This window comes from Aspergillus pseudonomiae (genome assembly GCF_009193645.1).
Source record: "Aspergillus pseudonomiae strain CBS 119388 unplaced genomic scaffold BDV37scaffold_24, whole genome shotgun sequence".
NCBI lineage: Eukaryota > Fungi > Ascomycota > Eurotiomycetes > Eurotiales > Aspergillaceae > Aspergillus > Aspergillus pseudonomiae.
In genome coordinates, this window is record NW_022476016.1 from 133,946 (window position 1) to 153,823 (window position 19,878).

Here is a 19,878-nt window from a genome sequence, read left to right on the forward strand (position 1 = left end):
TTCATTCGTATATCATCGCCGGCTACGACTTACCTTGCTACTTGTACAAAACCCCACCCCTACATCAACACTTTCTTTCGGCAACATCTATCCACCTCCCCCTCTTAAACCCTTCGGACTACTGCCGTATCCTAATTCTATTTATTCACTACTCAACTCTCTTATTTACCAAAGCGGTCTGATAGACATCCTCCCGCGGGAGGCGGCGTTCTGACCATGACTCGCGCTTCAACACCTCCGATACTTCTAGAACTTCAAAGCGCAGATTCGTTAACCTCACAGGCTTCGGCGCTTCGAACCCTCAAAAATGAGACAATTGGCCATGATCAACGCAAAGAAGCCTGGATCCGGTGGGGTATAATCCCTATACTAGCCAAGGTCCTTGCCTCCAGGCAGACTAGCGGAAAGAACACCGAGCTCAATGGGCCGACCAAAAGCCAACAGTCATCGAGTCACAATTCGGAGGAGGATGAGACGTGCCTACAGGCAATTATAGTACTGGGTAGTATAGCACAAGGTATTTCACTCAAAGTGGGAGTTCTGTCCGTCGCACTGGCTCAGGGACTGATAACCATTCTCAATCAGGCGGTGCAGCTTTCCTTTCCCCTATCCTTTCTAGCGGCATCCTCTCGATCCTCCTGTCTATGTTATCATCTCCCGACTGCCCTCAATCTTTCGTTCTCCCCATACTGCGAACCCTGAATAACATCGCGGATCGGCTACCACTGCAAAGCCAACAACAATGGCCGAAGGATACACGCTTAGCCGATCTGCTCTTCTCAGACGAACATATTAGCTGTCTGTCACACATTCTCGGGCAGGACTATGGGACATATCAAGCGCAGGCATCCATTGAACTTGCTGCGGCCCTTATCGGAAAGCTTTGCACAGAGGAAGCTCACAAGGCAATCCTGGCTGACTGTGGCGTGTTGGATGCGCTGGCCGTGAAGGTGGCATCGTTCGTCGTTGCTCAAGGCTTTGTACTTCCAGGTGCGGAAGCACATGTGCAGGAGTCCGGCGCTCTTGGTTCTCTACCTCCTCCTGCACCCCCAAGTGCCAAACTGGCTCCGATCCTTCGTGCTACCACGGTCATTATTGAACATTCTAAATGGCGTGCGGAGCACTTTCTCTCATCGCCTGGCATAGTGACTGTTTTCCCCAAGCAGGTGCCTGGATTTGCCCCTTCTGATATCAAGACAGGCCCATGGGGATCGACATATTTTTCGGGTTCAGCTGTGCCACGCCACCTCGGACCCAGTCCCCTCGAGCATCTCCTACCATCTGTTCCACTGTCTCAAGGAAAGGCTTCTGCTAGTGCTACCAACTTTCCACCTCTTGGTCAGCCACATGGACCTCAACGCCGGCAAAGCCATTCATTCCCAACCCCCTTCTCGATCTTGGAGGCGCCGAACTCTGATGATGATGAGAATGCTATCGTTCCTTGGCTTCTATATACTATCCGTGCCGAGTGTGGCATGGTGCGGCTGATGGCTGCACGTCTGGTCACAGTTCTATACCGTCTTGGTCTAACGAAGAAGCTTCGAGTCTCCATGCTTTGTTACTTGTTGATTCCAATTCTTATCCGGATGCTCGATAAGGACTATGAGATAACTGGCGATGATGGCGTCCAGTATGGAGGACTGATTCTGTCCACTGACCGTCTGAAAGAGGAAGCCCCGGCGGTGCTTGCTACCCTGGTGATCGACGATCAAGAGCTGCAGAAGCATGCAGTCGATGGAGGTGCTATCAAACGACTGTCTCAACTCCTGAAGGAAACTTATAATCCAATTCAAGAGAACGCTAGACCGATGTGGCATGTCGATGGCGGGGAAAAGACTGAGACTAGTTGCACACAATTAGCAGAGTGTACGCTAGGTCCTCCAGGATATTCTCCCATTCATTGTCATGTCATGCGATACCGGGAGAACATCCTTAAGGCTTTGGCTGCTCTGGTCCCTTTCAAAGATGAATACCGCAAGACTATCTGTGACAATGGGGTAGTCCCCTATATCATCGATTCGCTCAAACCATGTCCGAACGATCCTCGAGACACATCTAATCCGAAAAACACCGCTGCTGACGGCAATCCTACGCCCACCCTGCTAGCAGCTTGTGGTGCTGCCCGGATGCTCACTCGCTCAGTTAGCGTATTAAGAACCAGTTTGATTGATGCCGGGGTAGCAACTCCTTTATTTGCCTTGATTCGTCACCAGGATATTGAAGTTCAGATTGCGGCAACGTCAGTTATATGTAATCTTGCGCTGGACTTTAGCCCAATGAAGGAGGTAGGTTTTTACACTAGCTCAGTGCGCGGAGGTTGCACTAACGCTTCTCAGGCAATTATATCCGCGGAAATACTTCCAACATTATGTGAGCATGCACATTCTACGAATACAAAGCTCCGGATTGAGTCGCTTTGGGCGTTGAAGCATGTGGCCTATAACTCAACCAATGATGTCAAGATGAAGGTCATTAACGGCTTGGGACCTACGTGGATCCAGCAAATCATAACGCAAGACCCAACTAGTGCTCTAGCTAAACGAGGGATGGATGATGAGATGGAAAGCGGCAATTCAACGGGCATGAGTCGAGCCAACTCCGCAGGGGAACAAGTTGATCTGTTGAATCCCGTCGAGGACACACAGGAACGCGATGAGGATATGAAAATGGCCGATTCCTTACCACCATCTAAGATGAGCTTAGAGATGTTCCTCCCCGATGTTAGCCGGCGTCGCAAGCTTGCACTACATGGGGACCTCGACCAAACCACTCAAGCACGCCAAGATGATATTGCCGTACAGGAACAGACCTTTGATCTCTTGCGTAATCTTGTTTGTGGCCCGGGTGCATCCGAGATGATTGATCACTTGTTCAAGGAGATCGGGCAGGATTTGATCTTGGATGCACTGGCGGATAAACTACGGCCTCGTACCATCCAAATGCCACATAAACGAGAATCGTCGACCCACAGAGCTCTACAAGTTCCGACAGAGATCCTGGTAGCAGTTACGTATGTGATCATCCACCTCGCTGCTAGCCTCCCATGGCACCGCCAACTTTTGGTCTCGCACCGTGATCTCTTACGTTATCTCATGGGGTACTTCGAGCACGCCAACCGGGATGTGCGGACGAATTGCGTGTGGGTAGTGATCAATCTTACATATGAGGATGACTCGAGTGATCGAGACGGCTGCCGTGAGCGAGCATACAAACTGCTCTCGGTTGGGGTGATGGACCGGTTGAAGCGCTTAGAAGAGGATCCAGATCTTGATGTCCGAGAGCGAACCAAAACAGCCGTACATCTGGTAAGAACCTTGACCCAGGCCTAACGGTTATCACCTTCTACCGTATTTGACTTTCCTTTCTGGGCTTGTTTGGGCCATCTTCGGCTAAATTATGATCTCTTTATTGCACGTTTTCATGCTACATGGACATGCACAGCTCCATGAACTATGGCAGGCGTTGGGATGATTGTATAAAGGCATTGAAAGGATTATGATAAAATGTACATGTTGGCTTATGCAAACAAATTCTTCTTTCCTTCGGCTTCCTCTTCTTCCTACTTTTCTTCCTTCCTTGATGACCGGGAAACGTTTTGAGGTTTTGTCTATCCTGGGAATATCGTCCATTCTTATGAGTGAGTGTCCGATTTGGACGAAGTACTACTATCGATGTACATAGGTATGTATGGAGTATGGAGTACGGAGTACATACTATGTTCTACCATGTACCTGTTTTATCTTATCGATAAGATAAGAAGTGGGGCCTGACCGGATACGTCATCAGAACGGCCGTGGTATAAAGCATTTCCGGCGAATCAATCCCCTGGCAAGCGTTCAGGTACATAACGCCATCAATTCCTGTCCTCCTTTATCTCCCGGGTTGACTTACACAGCATCTTCTTACGAACTAAGCTCTATGGCTCCAGTCCCCGCGTCGCTGTTGCGTGCTCTCTCCATCTCCGATCCCTCCAAAGCAAGCTTGTCCACCGCTGGTTTGGGGACGGGTTTCACCAGTACAGGAGCCATTCGAGCAACGGTTCCATCTACAGACGGACAATATGAAGAAGAGAGACAGTACTTTGTCAAAACATCCGCAGATGGTAAAGCTGCCGAGGAGATGTTCCGAGGGGAATATGAATCCTTGAATGCTATCGCGACCTCTGTACCAGGATTTTGTCCCCGCGCTCTAGCTTGGGGATCGCTAGAAGAAAGCAATGGAAAGAGCTTCTACCTCGCGACTGAATTCCTGGACCTGGGGGGTGGTGGCCGGACAGGCCAATCTCTGGCTCAGAGACTAGGAAAGCTTCATTCGACTCCAGCCCCGCTAGATCCTGAGACGGGGAAACGTCGGTTCGGATTCCCTGTTCCGACCTTCTGTGGTGATACTAAGCAACCCAATCGATTTCATGATTCATGGGCAGACTTCTACGCCAATGAACGCTTGATGACGATTCTCGAAACCTCGGAGAAGCGCAATGGCCGAGACGCCAACCTGCGCGGTCTAGTGGAGCAGACGGCGCACACGGTTGTACCTGCCCTTCTAGGGGATGATCACCTAGGCTACAACAAGAATGGAAATGGAGAAGGTGTTACACCTGTGGTTGTTCATGGGGATCTTTGGAGCGGCAATGCAGACCGTGGAAGGATCGTAGGGAGTGGGCGTAAGGGAGATGAAGAGGCGGGTGACGTTGTATACGATCCATCGGCATGCTATGCGCATAGTGAGTATGAGCTAGGGATCATGAAGATGTTTGGAGGCTTTGGGTCGACATTTTTCACTGCCTACCATAAGATTGTCCCTAAGACTGAGCCGGTGGAGGAGTATGAAGACCGGGTGAAGCTGTACGAGCTGTAGGTTTTATTCTTTCCCCCGCTCATCCAACCCACAAGATCTCTAACCGGGTCAGATATCACCATCTAAATCATTACGCCATCTTCGGGGCTGGGTATCGATCGGGAGCAGTATCAATTATGCAAAATTTGATCAGAAAGTATGGTACTTAGTCTGAACAGCTGCTTGGGGTTTTGGCGTGGCAGATTTTGGTTCCGCATGCCGTCGTTCTCTACTAGATAGATCTACATGTAGTATTGGCGTTGTCCCGAGAGAATTAATAATCCTGCAATCCGATGACACCATCATACATACTGACTCAGCATGGTGAAGTAACTAATAAAGTAGTATTTATGGGAACGCTATCTGTTTAGTAGAACTCAAGAATCCCCCGTATCTTCCAACTTCCATTTAATCGCAGCAGCAGTACCTGTAGATTTTTCAACATGTCCCCCCATCCAGATGCAGCAGTTCACCCTGAAGCAACGGGGGCAGCCAAATTGTTGGTCGAAAATCACCGTGCGGAGCAGCCATTAAAGCTGTATGCCGGGTGGTTCTGTCCGTAAGTGTGTTTTAGTATCATCCAGTGTCTACGGATCTGTACGATAGGCAAGTTTACTGACCTGAACGACAGCTTTGGTATGTCTCGCCTGTGGCTTTTCCAATCCGCACGACATAATTAGTCCTTGCATCTTGGCTAACCTCTTCAAGTCCAACGGGTCTGGCTCGCACTAGAGGAGAAACAAATCCCTTACCAGTACATCGAAGTCAATCCTTACCACAAGCCACAGTCGCTTCTCTCACTGAACCCGCGCGGTCTGGTTCCGACATTATCATGTGTGGTTAAAGATGGGGGCGCTCAGACAGCCAAGCCCCTGTATGAATCCACAGTTATTCTTGAGTACCTCGAGGAGGCCTACCCAGATAACTCTCCACGGCTCCTCCCGGCAGACCCCTACGACAGAGCCCGAGTACGCATCTGGATTGATTATGTTACCTCGCGGATTATCCCGTCTTTCCACCGATTTCTCCAATACCAGCCCAAGTCGGGAGGTGAAGACCCAACGGCTGGCTTGGAGAGAGTCAGACAGGAATTCCTGGGTCATCTCAAGGAATGGACTAGGGAAATGCATGCCGACGGACCATTTTTCTTAGGAGATCATATTGCACTCCCAGATCTGGTACTCGCCCCATGGGCGGTACGGCTGTGGGTCTTTGATGAATACAAATCAGGTGGGCTTGGCATCCCGGCGGAAGGCAATGGAGGGGAGGATGAGCCTCTTTGGCAGCGGTGGAGGAAGTGGCTGAAAGCTGTAGAGGATAGGAGAAGTGTGAGAGAAACTACGAGTGAGAAGGAGTACTACCTCCCTGTCTATAAGCGGTATGCGGACAATGTGGCCCAGAGTGAGTTGGCAAAAGCCACCCGTGAAGGAAAGGGGGTGCCATGAGATCTGTTTGGCTTACAGCCATGAGGAATTATGGAGGAAACTAAGTCATATACTGGTTACTATTATACTTCGTAGGAAATATATACACATTCAGTCGCACCAGTGAGATGACTGTTATTCACCTGCGACCCAGATCAACAACCAGAATCCCAGGAACCACACAATGCAAATTACTCCACTTAATAATCTTCCACCCCATCCACGCCTCTTTAATTGAACCTGTCCATCGATGACCTCGAGGATCTATAACTTTTATTCTGATGTTTCTGATAGGCCAGCGGAACAACAATATCCCGTGTATCACACGTGACTCGAGGTTGTCGCCAATCACGCTCCTCCATCCCAAGGCGATCTGGATCTCATCCTTTCGAACATCATCGTCTGGTTGTTCGGAGAGTTCTAGTACCATTCGCAAGTATGGTGCCGGAGAAGAAGGATGGCTCGAACAATCAGGCCGCGCCGGAGACAAGCATACCGGAGCCGCCTTCCATTCATCCCTCTTTCATCCAAGTAGCCAAGCCGTACATCTTCGAGCAGACTATTCAACAATGTATTGCGGCTATGGGCGTCAATCCCCTACGCGAGGAGGGACTGCGCCTGCAGGGAGTGACGTGGATCGATAATGTTCGCCGAGTGTTATATTTGTACGTATCTAGCAGTGCCTGCTTGGTCTACTCATTATTCGTCACCCCCAAAAAGAAACAGCAACGTACTCTTTAGAAAAAGAGAATATGCTAACGGATTAGACCTATCCGTACCTTTAATACGGCTGTGGTGTATTATCACAAGTTTCGGCTCGTTCATCCTGACAGCGAGTATAATTATATGGTAGATACCCCCCTTACCCACCTATCCAGGTAAAATCATCTGACCGTCTAGGATGCTGCTGCGGCTGCATTGTTTACAGCCTGCAAGATTGAGGACACATTGAAAAAGTCCCGGGAGATCGTATGTGCAGCATATAATCTCAAATTACCACCTTCAGAACATATATCTCCCGACAATCCGGTATGTTTTACATTTGCCTTGCACTTGATCCCTCGCTAACGCTTTTTAGGTCTTTGAAGCACATGCCAGAGGCATCATCGGATTGGAGAGGCTCATGCTCGAGGCGTCAGGCTTTGATTTTCGGACGCGTCACCCGCAGAAAACCCTGATCAAGCTTGCTAGGCATTATGGCCTTACGTCGCAGTCGCAGGTATCCAATGTGGCATATCGCATATCGCAGGACCTCTATCGTACTTTTGCTCCAATCAAGCAGACTGCCTCAACTATGGCTTTTACCTGTCTAGAACTGGCAGGTCGTCTGCTGGACCAGCGCATTGAGGCGGTCGAAATGGGACTAGATTATGAGAAGTGGAAAACCAGCCGGGAGGAAGTAATGGGTAAGTGCTCCTCGCAAATACCCTACACTAAGGCATTTGCTCATCGTATCAGAAACCCTCTTTGACCTACTGGAGCTGTATACCCACAGTCGTGGCTCCACCTCAGTCGGCCCTCATTTCCCAGCCGATCGATTCCTCACAGTCCGTATTCCATTGAACAAAGAGGCAGAAACTCAAGGACTCCCTCGTTATACACACTGGGTCAATGAGTCGAGAGACCCCAAAGCTACCAATGGCGCAAAGAGCGGCAAGGAGCCCGCCCTGGAGAAAGCAGGCACCAGGCTGCATCCGCTTACACCTGTCGCTGCCAATGGAGAAAGACCCAGAGCTGGCGAGAAAGGCCGGGATGGAGCCGTACGCTTTATGCTCGACACCGAGTGTGCAGATGCAGAGAAGGCGCGTGTTTCCGAGTATTTCAAGGTCGAAATGGAAGAATACGAAGTGGAAGAATGAGCTGTCCAGTCCCTTCATCATAGCTATATTACCCCATACGGCTACCATACTGCGACTAGTGCAGAACAGCCCGCAATTTGCGCGTCTGATTCTATCGATTCGCCCGCTACTTTTGCGACAGTTACTGACATCGAACAAAAGTACGCCGGCCTCTCCCTTGATTTTGAGAGGTGGAAGAGTGGCACCAAATAGAAGGATACCATCTGAAGCTAGGCCAAATATGCAAGAGGCAAAGCATACCCGTCGCGCTGAATGCCAGGGAAGTCCGGATGGGAAAAGCAGAGCGATTGACACTACAATGATATGACCCAACGATTTCGATACCAGTGTGCATCGGATATTCCATGGAGTCTGTCCACTATTGCACAGTGAGAAGGCACTGTTCAGAATAGTATATATATCTAAGTCATCTATTCATAGAATACTATTTAGGGACTTGAGTAAATCGGCACAGCAAGTACCGCCGATGTGCATAACCCAGTAATTGATCAAGGTATATTTCCTATATATGAAGGACTTTACATTGCCCATTTAGACGCCCGTTTCGTTCCGTCAGACAATGGCGGCTTGACATATCAGAATATGATACGGAAAGGAAAAAAAAAAAAAATACAATATCCCCTTTCGGACGTGTACCTAGACATGAACCTAACCTTCTGGCCGTAATTTCCCGACACTATACAACAATGACCCAATGTGAAGGCAAGAAGAGAGAACAAGCGTAAGGTATGACAGACGTTCGGTAGCCACCGTTGAGAATGAAGTTTCGTTTGAAGCTCGTTAAAGGGCTCTAGTGATGTCGAATAACGACCGATTAAAATGGTATTCTAAAACATGAGCCGCTACTTTAAATTCCGAAATTTTAGAGCAAGTCGGGATGAGGTTGGGTTTCGTCACTGAAAGGCAGAATGGAAATGGCATGGGTCATTATCGAACGTTCTTCACCGGCGCTTGAGCTCAGTGTTCAGACACTCCAAAATCTACATGCCGTTAGTTATTTGATATATGGTAAGTAGAAAAAAAGGATTTTGGAGAGTATACTGACCGTCTCAGAAACAGTGCCCTGGTTGTACAGATACTTGCCCAATCCTCGGACCACCTCTAATTGCTCTTCGACTGTCAGGCCATTGATAGCCGTCTCAATGACATCTCCAACGGTAGCTTTGTACACGGCAATAAAGCTATGGTAATACATATACGCAAAGAAGCCCATGATGAACTGGCAGTCCATCCGATCGGTGATACCGCCATGGCCCGGGATCGATTCGCCAAAATCTTTTATTTTGAAGGTTCGCTTAAGCCCAGAAGCGAAGAAGCCACCGAAAGGAGCGATTAGGGAGGCGAACGTAGCGAAGATCAAAATATGGAATTGTATGGGCTCGATGTAAAAGGACTTGTCCACTCCGGTCCACTCCGGAACTTGGTACGGTTGGGGCATAAAAGCCGGGTTTGGTGTACATTCCAACCCCGTCAGCACATTGGATCCGAGATCATTTACCGGACAGATGAAGTACTTGTAGCGCATTAGGACATTGGTCATGAAGTAGCCGAAGATTATGGTGCAAATCCAAGCACCGAGGAACCCCTCGACTGTCTTCTTGGGAGACAGTTGGATGAGTTGGGTCCGGCCAAACGTGATTCCGCAAACGTAGGCAAAGATATCGTTGGTGATGACCAGCGACGCTGGGAGGAAAAACCATATCATTCCCTCCAAGATGTTGTTCATAACAAAGTGCGCCTGTACGACGATCAGGTAAAGTGCCATGTGAGTCCAAGCGAACTGTGTAAATTGGAACCGGTAGTGTCCCTTTTGTAAAGATGCAACAAAGAAGACAAATCCTACATTCTCTCATTAGGATCTTGAATGTTTGTCTTCAAATATTCTGGAACAGGGAAAGCAACTGACCCATGACGTAAAGCGTAAAGCTGATAAACCTGTGGTGAGTCGCGAGAGGCAGTAACACCTTGTCGACTAACAGGACGTGCTTAAAATAGTAGATGACACTTTCGCCGTACAAAAAGTACATGGTTGTGGCTAGGAAATACCAATTCAACGATTTAGTGAAACGGAGATTCTTCTCTTTGCTCGGCACATTGGCAATAGCGATAACTTCCTTGAATGAGATGATTTGAACGGCGGTAACGATGCCAATTATGTAGATGTGGCCTGAGAACATGGCAATAAAGAAACCAAAGATCATCACGAAGGTCCATATTGTGCGAGTAATGAAGGTCTGCTTCTTTTTCTCGTAATCGGACATCTGCGGCTGTTCGGGTTTCTGGCGGTGTTTTCTGTTAGTCTCCTAGCAACATTGAGCAATTCGGGCCGCCCACCTCTTCGACGATTGTCTCTGGCTTAGACACGCTGCCATTCTTTGACGGACTTCCGGGTTCAGAAGCGACATCGCTGGCATCTGAGATACTTAACCGACGGGTTTCTGACGCCCGGTGTGGGAACCTGACGTTCCGACGTGTTTTGGACATGGTGTACTGAGCCGAGGGGAGAAACGGATGGCGCAGTAGCTAAGCGGTATGCGTGGGGAAGGAGGGGAAAGTCTAGAAGAAAATCCTAAGGGGAACTGGGGTCGGGATGGGGCCGACAAGGAAAGGTATGACAGGGGAGGGCGAAGAGGAGAAAGGGAGTGAGAAGGGGAAGAGAGAAGAGAGTGAGCACAGGTGATCGTCGTTACTAGATTAAAATTTCATGTGAAATAGCGACCGACTGCGGTCGGCGGATGCACGGACAGAAAAACCCGAGGTCGAGACGCCGCTGGGGAGGACTCAACAAGCAATTCTTCGTCAATATTTCATTGACTGCGGTCCAAATCGCAGGGTTGATATTGAGGGAGCGGAGAAGAGGACGAGTAGGAAGAAGAGAGGGAGATGAGGTCCCGTGGCCGCAGGTGACTTTGACGGGCTACTACGTCAAGCGTTATTTCCCCCTACTTTTTTGCTTACAACCCCAACAACCAAATCTCCATTATCTACCGCAGTCATTCCTTCACCCATTCGCCATTTTCGCCTTTCATTCTCTCATTCATGGCGATCGTGCGTCTTAGGGCATGGAAGAAAACGATGATGATTTCTTCTCCGATGATGGCTTCGACGATCTGCCACCGGGCACATTATTCCAGCTGGAACAGAACGCGGTCTTAGCAAACCAGGCTTCACAGACTCAGCCTCAGACTATAGCGGCAATAGGTCAGCCCTCTCGAGCCTTTGCTAGTCATGATTTTCAAGCGGCAGCTTCCGAGCAAACCTTTACTCCTAATGTTTCCTTACAACCGCCTGTGCATTTGCACACGGGATTGACCAGCGATTACGGCGCTTTGGATGTAGGGGAATTGGACGCAGCGGTTCTAGAAGATGAGACCGAATCAATGCATGGGCTGGATCAACCAGCTGTGCCTACTGAGCAGTCTGGCTCCTTCCAGGTTGTTGCTGACCCGGAAGAGGAGGGTGCACAAGCTTATCCCAAGGCCATGGAGGTAGAAGGGGAAACGTCGCACACTAGGCGTAGCCATGTAGTTTACGGCATGATAAATGATAAGGTAACATCATTAGATCCCTGATCTGCATTTCTACAGAGCTAATTCTTGACAACAGCTGGCAGCGGAGGATGAACGGTATAAGCGAATGACGGAAGAGCTGACTGCGGCAAGATCTATGGCAGAAACAAAAGCCGGGGAAATTGCCATCATCCGATCAAATCAAGCGAAACTTACAGAAAACTATGAACGTCAGGTTGCCGCCCTGCGGAAGGCGATGGCTGAGGAGGTAGCTAGGCATAAGGAAGAAGTAGAGGCCGCACGTGCGGAAGGCAAAATGCTAGCCACGGAGAATGCATTTCTTAAGCAAGATCTTGCCGAGGAGTCCATGCGGATCAGCAATCTGAAAGCGAAGGGCCGGGTAGAGGAAAAGCCAGCTCCAGGAACACCAAAGAAACACAAAGCCCTGCCTTTCCGCGATGGATTCGATGACGATGAAATCCTTGCTGTCTCTCCCAGCAAATCCACGCGGTACAAGCGAATGAGCCCGACTGTGGGTGGTAAACGGAAGAGGAGGCTGAGCGAGGATAGCCCGATACCACTTCAATTAAGCCCACAGCCGGAACCTATGCATATCGAAACTGCTGTCGGTGACATGTCGGACGATGCATTAGATGAAACCATACCGAACCGAACCGCGCATGTGGACGACCTAAACTCGCACTTGGTTAAGCGCCTATTGAATCATCGAACATTCCCCAACGAAGACAATGATATCGAAGTGATGGCTAGATTAACATTCCCATCAGAACCCCAGCGAACGCTGTCCTCAATTTTATTGGAGGAAGTGGCAAACATGGACATCGGTAGTTATTTGCTAGAATACGCGGGGGCTATAATTTCATTATGGTCTCGTGCTTTGCGCGAAAAATTCTTCGAGCCTGTGCCCATTTTCATGGGGATTATGCGGCATGTATTTACCCTGGGTGCGCCATCATCTGCCTCTGAGTTGATCGAGCACCTAGTACCGCTATTACAAGAATCGGGTGAAGTTAACGGCATACCCCGGTTTAAACACTCTCCCGTTTCGCGGCAAAACTTTGGACAGGTCAGACAGACACCATTTTCTGAGCTGCAGCCTCTTGTAAACTCGACTGAGGCGCTGGGCCTCCTGTACCAAATGGCTTGCTCATGCTTACATATCGATCGCGTGTTGGAGAAATTCTGGCGATACATGCGCTACGACTTTATTCTGATGATGTTAAATTGCTCGCAATCCATAAACGACATCATCCTAACCCTAAACCTCCTATCAACCAGCATTCGCATCGAGTCGTTCGGTTCTGTTCAGGACACGGAGCAGGACCAGATCGCAAACGAAAACTACATCGTTGATCGCGTGGCGAACCTTCTGAGTGAGACACCACAGGTAGACGAAGGACAGCCCCCTTACAGGGCTTCGGAGATTTGCGATATGCGGCTGGAAGCGTTGTCTCTTTTGACATTGGTGGCTTTCAATCAAGAGGCCCCCGCTAGTACTCATGGCAGCATGGTCATTGCATCTCACACCACGGCGCTAGCACGGTTAATCCGGGCCATGCACGACGAGCTAGATGCCTTGTATTCATCACCACCCGAAAAGGAGTTGCACGCGGCGTTAGTAAATGGGTTGATGCGTCTAGTGTACGGGGTGATCCGACGACATCCAGCGCACGTCGATCTCCAGTCGAAACTCAGCCGAGTGGCGGGCGGGAAACAGAAATTTCTAGTGGTGCTGACGCGACTTGCGTTCAGTGAAGGACCGATATTAGAGGCCGGAATCGAGGATGAGACGGTCGAGATGGCCCACGAGATCTTGGACGACGCTGTGAATCCTCAGGAGGCCGAGGCTCTGCTCGAAGCGTTCCCAAGTAGCAAGCAGCACGAATAGAACAGTACACAAATAGATGTGCATGTATGTATATATATACACAATGAATCACGACAAATAATGATACAACGACATTGCCGGGTACTAAACAGTGGTATTTCGATGGTCCATTCATCAAGTCGCTAAATCAGACTAGGTGGCGAGGATGATGGGTAGGTAATACCAGACAAATAAAATGTGGTAAGAGAAGGAGCCCATGGAGGTATTACATCAAAGTACGATAATAATTGCGGGTAGAGTGATCATTAAGATACATGATTACATGTCCCTCTTCTCCATACCCCCGCGCAAGGCGAAGAAATGATGAAAAGAGAATAGGTATTCCAGCAAGTGGAAAGGAGCCAAAGAATACGCCTGCCAATGACCCGAAGGCCGTTGGACGGATTGTTCCGCCGCGCTGTGCAATGCAGGGACCAATCCGTGGTGGACCGCCTTCTTGATCGCAGCCACCCAAACAAGGTAAGTATGAAGAAAAAAAAGAAGAAAAAAGTTCAAAAGGGTGTCGGGTATCCGATGAACTTATAGAGTCCGGTGGGGTCATGTGAATGACGCTAGTGGCAAGCGAGAGCCTGCCATCCAATCATGAGCCATTGGTGCCCGCTGATCTGGGTGACTTCGTAGTGCCTGATAAATAGGGCATCAATGCCAGTTGCAAGGTCATGTGCAAACTATCACGTGCCACATGCGAAGTTTTGGCCGCAAGATCGCTGGATGAACAGCAGGACATAGTATCCAGGTCACGCTCAAACGACTCGCCATCATGAGGAACAGGGCCACTACACCGTTGAGCAAGCCTGTAAGCTTCCCCTTTGTGGATTCGTCGTCTTAAATATCTTTCCTTTTACTCTTACAGCAGCTAATGCCAATCTGTTTAGAAAATCCGACAATCATGGAGCAAATATAACCTATTCAACCTGCAGCGCCTGCGTAATCCCCCAACCGGCAGCAAAACATTTTTCCAACAAAAATGGACGGCCAAGTCCATGGCCCGATCATACCATGGTGAACAAGTCCGCGAGAGCCAATGGGCGCGCATGTTCTCCCGCCGCATTCGCAGCGTCGTGCCCATGAGCCCGGCTAGATTAGCCCAGGATGATGGCTCCGGGATGTCCGCTGGTCGTGGAGCGGGTGTGGAGGGTACCAAGGATTTCCCTCGATTGACACCCTTTACACAGATGACGTTTGCTCCTCTGGAGCGTCGATTGGATGTGGCTATCTTCCGAGCTATGTTTGCTAGCAGTGCTAGACAGGCTCGGCAGTTTGTTGTTCACGGTGCGGTGACGGTTAATGGGAAGCAGGTATGCTTTTATTCTCACATCGAGATTGGATGCCTAGTGAACTAACCCTATGGTTCCCCAGATGAGATACCCCGGTTACCTCCTCAACCCTGGCGATCTTTTCCAGGTCGACCCCGAGCGTGTCATGTATGCAACTGGTGCCCCTAAAGATAAACACGAGCGTCGAGAGGGACGTGTTGCCCGGAAAAAGTCGGCAGAGTCGCAAGAAGCGGAAGCGGAGGCGAAGGAAGAGGTTGCTACGGAAGAGTCGGGAGAGAAGAAGGAAGCCGAGTCTGAGGAACAGGGCCAAAAGAAGGAGAACGACGACCCACGAGAGACTCTGAAGGTCCTGCTGGCCCAGGCCAAGAATATTATGGCCGGCAGTAAGGATGTGCTCCCCGCGAAGCGCAAGCAGGAACTGCGTGGATTCCAGAAGGCCGTCAAACGTGTCCTCTCTCGTTCCGATTCAAGCACCGTTCTCGCCGACAACCTGGAATCACAATTCTCTGAGCTCATTACTCTCCTCAAGGCCAAGCCTGCGGAGAATAAAGACACTAAGCGCTCGAAGCGTGATCAGTCTTCCGACGAGACCAAGAACGTTTCCGAGTCCGCATCCGAATCTGCTACTGCCAGTGAATCCCAGCCCGGAGAGGCCTTAACTGAGGCTTTCCGACAGGCCGCCGAGAACCCCGAGGAAGAAGTTGACACCTCAGAACTTACAGAAGAGGAGTTCGATGTGCTCAAGCGGGCTCTCGTCCAGATGCGTGACAACCCCATCGACAGCACAAAGCCCTACGCCACCCCCTGGAGGCCTCGCGATTACATGAGCGCTTTCGCCTTCATCCCCCGATACCTCGAGGTCAACCACAACATCTGCGCAGCGGTCTACCTGCGCCATCCGGTGGCTCGTCCTGGCTTCTCAGAGGTGCCGACACCGTTCGGTGAGCCCGTCGGTACAGCCGCTTTCACCTGGTACCTGAAACGGCGGTAGACAACGCAACGACCATGTAATAATCATTGTATTTTCTCCTTGGGCTTCTCTCTTCTTCTTACGTTCTGCGGGCATGTTCCACAGTCATGTATTACTGGGTATCTGGTCTGTTCTTGTTATTTGGCATATGTCCGTTCTCATAGATGTACCCTATCTATCTATCGATCTACCTTGTGTTCCCTGAGGGAGGACAGAATCATGTTTGGTGTTGGACTGATAGCGCACACACCCTGTACAATCAAGTGAATGTAAATGCAACCTCGATCTCCAATTCCGGGCTAATAAATCGTAGAGCATTCCAATGGGAGTGACAGGCTGATAGACCCGCCAGTTCTAGACCAGACTATATATATATTGATGTGTCATGGGATGGACAACGTATGCCAATTACATTTCAACCTCGGTGAAAAATACAATACCAGGCCAGACAAACCCGCTTATCACTTATCAGGTGGGTAAAATTGCAAAGCAACGGTCCATTTTTTCACTCCACCACCGATACATAATACATACCACGCCGCCCACTCTAGAAGCCAGACTCACCACAACCAAGAAGCAACCTGGGGGGGGGGAAAAAAAAGGAAGAAAAATCGCCCATCACACACCAAAAAAAGAAGCCCTCCAACCTCAGAACTTGGATCTCTTAGATCCGCCCCCCAAAAAAGAGACCCAATGTATTCCTGGCATGGGCATGGTCCGAACCATCATGCAGCGGCCAACGCAGCCACGCCGACGCCGGGCCGTCGACTCGAATCGCCCAATCCCCCGTCGTACATGTCGCAGCTACGATGGCCGGCGTCGATGATGTCGCGCTCGCATAATGCGCCCCCCGGTGCGTTGCCGACCCTCTCGACGAATCTGAGGATGGGTGCCACCGCCGCACCGGGAGGAGGGGCTGCTGCCGCCGTTGGCAATGGTGCGGCTGGCGGGAAGGCCATCGCTGGTCCAGGGCCGAGGATTAATACACCGCAACATGCGCCGGGTGTCTCTGTGGTGGTTGAGTCGCGGGTTTCGGCGGAATCAATCGAGAGCTCCGATAACGATCAGTCGGATGTGGCGAGCGGGGGGCGCGATGCGGTGGGGGATACGGATTATGTGGCGTCGCATGGGGGTGTGCAGGACTCGAGGAGGGGAGGGGAGGGAGGTGCTGGCGCTGCGACAGCGACCGGAGGGGCTGTGATGGGGTCTACAGGGAGGAGTAGTATCATGGATCGGGTGTTGGGCGACGACGACCTGGATAGTAGCGGGATGGCAGGAGATACGCCCCGCAAACATGGCAAGCGGCTGACAACACTGGAGGAGGTGTCGTTGTTCAACATCTGTAATCGGCATGCGGAGGAATTTGGGCAGCGCAGTAATCTGTGCAAGTGGTGGATGACGGTGACGGCGGAGTTCACGCGCGATCAGGGTCATCCGTATTCGTGGCACTCGGTGCGGCGGAAGGTTGAGCTGGTCACGAAGCAGCGCATGAAGTTTCTCGAGGAGCAGCGAGAGAAGGGTGGCACGGAGAATGAAGATCTATCGAATCCCCGATGGCGTTCAGCTGTCGACGCCTGGATTCCGACATGGCAGCGCTGGGAAGAGGCAGAGGCGCGGCGAATCGAGAAGCGCGACTCGCGCCGGTCTCGCAAGAGAAAAGAAAGGTCTTGGGAACCGGCGTGGGATGCTCCCAGTTCGAACGGGTGGAGACAAACGTCCAGTCCAGCAGTGGATAGTACCGCAGTCAGTGGAAACCAGAGTCAAGGCCAGCTGCCTCCTCCAGCTGCCCCGGCCACCGCTGCTGCTGCCACTGTTACGCCTACTCTAGTCCGATTGCCTCCTGGATTTGAAAACATGTTTGCGAATCAACCAGCCAATTCAGCTGGGTGGCCGTCCCAGCATCCAGCGTCCACGTCTGCTCCCCCTTCAGCTGGGGAGAATGGCGTGATGAGTGCTGTCATAGAAACGCTAGGCAAACTGAACAAGCATTTAGATGCTGTGAGCTCAGAACCTCAGTCATCGCCTTTAATCACATCATTGGCCTCGAACTCAGACTCCCAGCGTCGTGCAAGGCCGTCGCATCAAGAGGAAGCCACCCCCAACGAAGGCGAGAAGCAGGTAAAAGCATTGCCGGCGTCGGCCATCAAGCAGCTCAAGGAGGAACTTCGGCAGGAGTTGCGGGATGAGCTCCGGTCAGAGCTGGAAAGGGACCGAGTGGCGTTGGAAGAGAAGTTGGATTCTGTACAGAGAACGCAGGAGATGATTCTTGAAATGCTACGACAGGAGCCTGCGTGATATTTTTTTTTTTCCCGTTCGGTTTGTTGCTTGATCTTATTGCTATGATACCCATTGGCGAACAGCGTATCCCTGTCCAAGTCATATTGCAGTGCGGAAAACTTCACCGATAATGTCTACATACACACGAAGGAGACTTGATTTATTTACCATTAATGTTCGAACAATCTCCAATAGTATATTCCTAACGTTATAGGAGAATAATGCAAAAATAAAGATATAAATCCCCGGCTAAATTACATAGTAAACGTGCATGGTAATGCTGCATAGGAGCCTGCCAATTTAATTGTTTTTATACTTCCTCCGTCGTTGTCACCCCCGATGAGAAGCCATCTCGCGTCATACTTAGTAGTAGAAGGTCTCATCAACGGTGCGACCCCTCATCCACCGGGGCTCGCTGCCACGGACGTAGATGTCCTCAAAGAGGATACGAGTGCTGTTGTCAGGAACGGGCATGGCCTCGGCGATGGCGACCTCCTCGTCAACAAAGGCACGAGCGGCCTTGTCCAGAGCCTTGAGCTCATCCTCGGTCATGACCTTCCAGTCAAGGATCTTCTGCTTGAGACCGGCAATGGGGTCGTTGGTGCTGCGCATGCGCTGGATCTCCTCACGGCTACGGTAGGTGGTACCGGGGTCGGACATGGAGTGACCTCCATAACGGTAGGTGACGTACTCCATCACGAGAGGGCCGTTGCCAGAGACAGCATAGTTCTTGGCGTATTGAACGGCAGCCTTGGTGGCAAGGACGTCCATGCCGTTAACCTTGATACCAGGGATGTACTGACCACGCTTGTAGTACTCGGTCAAGGCGGAGGAACGAGCGGCGGAAGTACCCATACCGTACTTGTTGTCTGTGACAGGTCAGAACCTCTTCACTTTCACTGCCCCTTAATCAAGGAGAACTTACTCTCACACCCGAACAGAACTGGAAGGTTCCAGAGCTTGGCCATGTTGAAGGCCTCAAAGACCTGACCCTGGTTGGAAGCACCGTCACCGTAGAGGACAATGCTAGTAGTAGGCTCCTCGTTGTACTGCTGGGCGAAAGCAAGGCCAGCACCAACAGGGACCTGAGCACCGACAATACCGTTACCACCGTAGAAGTTAGGAGCGAACATGTGCATGGAACCGCCCTTTCCGTAGGCGATACCCTCACGGCGACCGAGCAACTCTCCGATAATGGACCGGATGGTACCACCGCGCATGTAAGCGTAACCGTGACAACGGTAGGCAGTGATGATCTTGTCGTCACGGGTGATGGCGTGTTCGATACCAGTCGCGACGGCTTCCTGGCCGGTCGACAAGTGGCAGAAACCTCTGATCTTCTTTTCCTTGTAGAGACGATCGGCGGCCATCTCCATGCGCCTAAAGTAACACGAGAGCGAAACGTTAGATCCAGATCGCCAAGCATCAAGGATTCCGCGATCATGCATACCTGGTCGAGACCATATCATGGTACATCTGCTTCAGCTCCTTCTTGGTGACCTCCAGGGTGTAGGGAGGGGGATCGATCTCATAGGTCTCAAAGCTCTCATCGGAGAGCTGGACAGTGAAAGGCTTGTCATCTTCCTGTGGTAAGCGCACGGCGGGTTAGCATCACTGTATCAGAGACTTTTCCGAAGGGCTCAACAAACCTGCGGAACGTTCTCAGCATGCGACGAGGCGGCGTCGGTGGTGACGGAACGACGGGCAAGGGGAGTGAAAGCGTGACGCCTCAAAGGCGCGGCTTGACGGGCCCACGCAGTGCGGAACAACATTCTGGGCAGGGCAGGAGGTCCAATTGATGGAGAAGGGAGCTGGAG

The 19,878-nt window shown here is 50.8% G+C and overlaps 10 protein-coding genes across 10 annotated transcripts; 7 read left to right on the forward strand and 3 right to left on the reverse strand.

Annotated features, from left to right (window-relative positions):
- Positions 1-58: 58 nt before the first annotated feature.
- BDV37DRAFT_95131 (armadillo repeat protein) lies at positions 59-3,359 on the forward strand. Its single transcript, XM_032091482.1, has 3 exons — positions 59-517; positions 586-2,285; positions 2,337-3,359. The coding sequence occupies exons 1-3, from the start codon at positions 217-219 to the stop codon at positions 3,327-3,329; spliced, it is 2,994 nt and encodes a 997-aa protein (XP_031942601.1). The 5' UTR covers positions 59-216; the 3' UTR covers positions 3,330-3,359.
- A 415-nt stretch (positions 3,360-3,774) lies between these two features.
- BDV37DRAFT_95127 (putative fructosamine-3-kinase) lies at positions 3,775-5,158 on the forward strand. Its single transcript, XM_032091481.1, has 2 exons — positions 3,775-4,853; positions 4,910-5,158. Exons 1-2 carry the CDS (start codon positions 3,919-3,921, stop codon positions 5,004-5,006), a joined length of 1,032 nt encoding a protein of 343 aa, XP_031942602.1. The 5' UTR covers positions 3,775-3,918; the 3' UTR covers positions 5,007-5,158.
- A 121-nt stretch (positions 5,159-5,279) lies between these two features.
- Positions 5,280-6,281, forward strand: BDV37DRAFT_281955 (uncharacterized protein; the record flags this gene model as incomplete). Its single annotated transcript, XM_032086928.1, has 3 exons — positions 5,280-5,391; positions 5,443-5,472; positions 5,545-6,281. The coding sequence occupies 3 exons, from the start codon at positions 5,280-5,282 to the stop codon at positions 6,279-6,281; spliced, it is 879 nt and encodes a 292-aa protein (XP_031942603.1).
- Positions 6,282-6,632: 351 nt separating this feature from the next.
- On the forward strand, positions 6,633-8,180 carry BDV37DRAFT_95150 (putative cyclin). The gene is made up of 5 exons (XM_032091483.1): positions 6,633-6,925; positions 7,028-7,109; positions 7,161-7,289; positions 7,339-7,666; positions 7,719-8,180. The coding sequence occupies exons 1-5, from the start codon at positions 6,699-6,701 to the stop codon at positions 8,117-8,119; spliced, it is 1,167 nt and encodes a 388-aa protein (XP_031942604.1). The 5' UTR covers positions 6,633-6,698; the 3' UTR covers positions 8,120-8,180.
- Positions 8,181-8,743: 563 nt separating this feature from the next.
- cds1 (phosphatidate cytidylyltransferase) lies at positions 8,744-10,728 on the reverse strand. Its single transcript, XM_032091484.1, has 4 exons — positions 10,454-10,728; positions 10,026-10,398; positions 9,165-9,958; positions 8,744-9,099 (listed from the first exon to the last, which is right to left on the reverse strand). Exons 1-4 carry the CDS (start codon positions 10,601-10,603, stop codon positions 9,061-9,063), a joined length of 1,356 nt encoding a protein of 451 aa, XP_031942605.1. The 5' UTR covers positions 10,604-10,728; the 3' UTR covers positions 8,744-9,060.
- A 242-nt stretch (positions 10,729-10,970) lies between these two features.
- BDV37DRAFT_245453 (putative DNA repair protein Rad26) lies at positions 10,971-13,750 on the forward strand. The gene is made up of 2 exons (XM_032081648.1): positions 10,971-11,670; positions 11,726-13,750. The coding sequence occupies exons 1-2, from the start codon at positions 11,182-11,184 to the stop codon at positions 13,535-13,537; spliced, it is 2,301 nt and encodes a 766-aa protein (XP_031942606.1). The 5' UTR covers positions 10,971-11,181; the 3' UTR covers positions 13,538-13,750.
- A 443-nt stretch (positions 13,751-14,193) lies between these two features.
- Positions 14,194-16,069, forward strand: BDV37DRAFT_245454 (mitochondrial 37S ribosomal protein uS4m). Its single transcript, XM_032081649.1, has 3 exons — positions 14,194-14,333; positions 14,413-14,835; positions 14,897-16,069. Exons 1-3 carry the CDS (start codon positions 14,298-14,300, stop codon positions 15,803-15,805), a joined length of 1,368 nt encoding a protein of 455 aa, XP_031942607.1. The 5' UTR covers positions 14,194-14,297; the 3' UTR covers positions 15,806-16,069.
- Positions 16,070-16,267: 198 nt separating this feature from the next.
- Positions 16,268-16,900, reverse strand: BDV37DRAFT_245455 (uncharacterized protein). The gene has a single exon (XM_032081650.1). It carries the CDS (start codon positions 16,741-16,743, stop codon positions 16,510-16,512), a length of 234 nt encoding a protein of 77 aa, XP_031942608.1. The 5' UTR covers positions 16,744-16,900; the 3' UTR covers positions 16,268-16,509.
- A 49-nt stretch (positions 16,901-16,949) lies between these two features.
- On the forward strand, positions 16,950-18,241 carry BDV37DRAFT_245456 (uncharacterized protein). The gene has a single exon (XM_032081651.1). It carries the CDS (start codon positions 16,985-16,987, stop codon positions 18,077-18,079), a length of 1,095 nt encoding a protein of 364 aa, XP_031942609.1. The 5' UTR covers positions 16,950-16,984; the 3' UTR covers positions 18,080-18,241.
- On the reverse strand, positions 18,240-19,878 carry BDV37DRAFT_95179 (pyruvate dehydrogenase (acetyl-transferring) subunit E1 alpha). The gene is made up of 4 exons (XM_032091485.1): positions 19,711-19,878; positions 19,512-19,645; positions 18,987-19,441; positions 18,240-18,930 (listed from the first exon to the last, which is right to left on the reverse strand). Exons 1-4 carry the CDS (start codon positions 19,831-19,833, stop codon positions 18,425-18,427), a joined length of 1,218 nt encoding a protein of 405 aa, XP_031942610.1. The 5' UTR covers positions 19,834-19,878; the 3' UTR covers positions 18,240-18,424.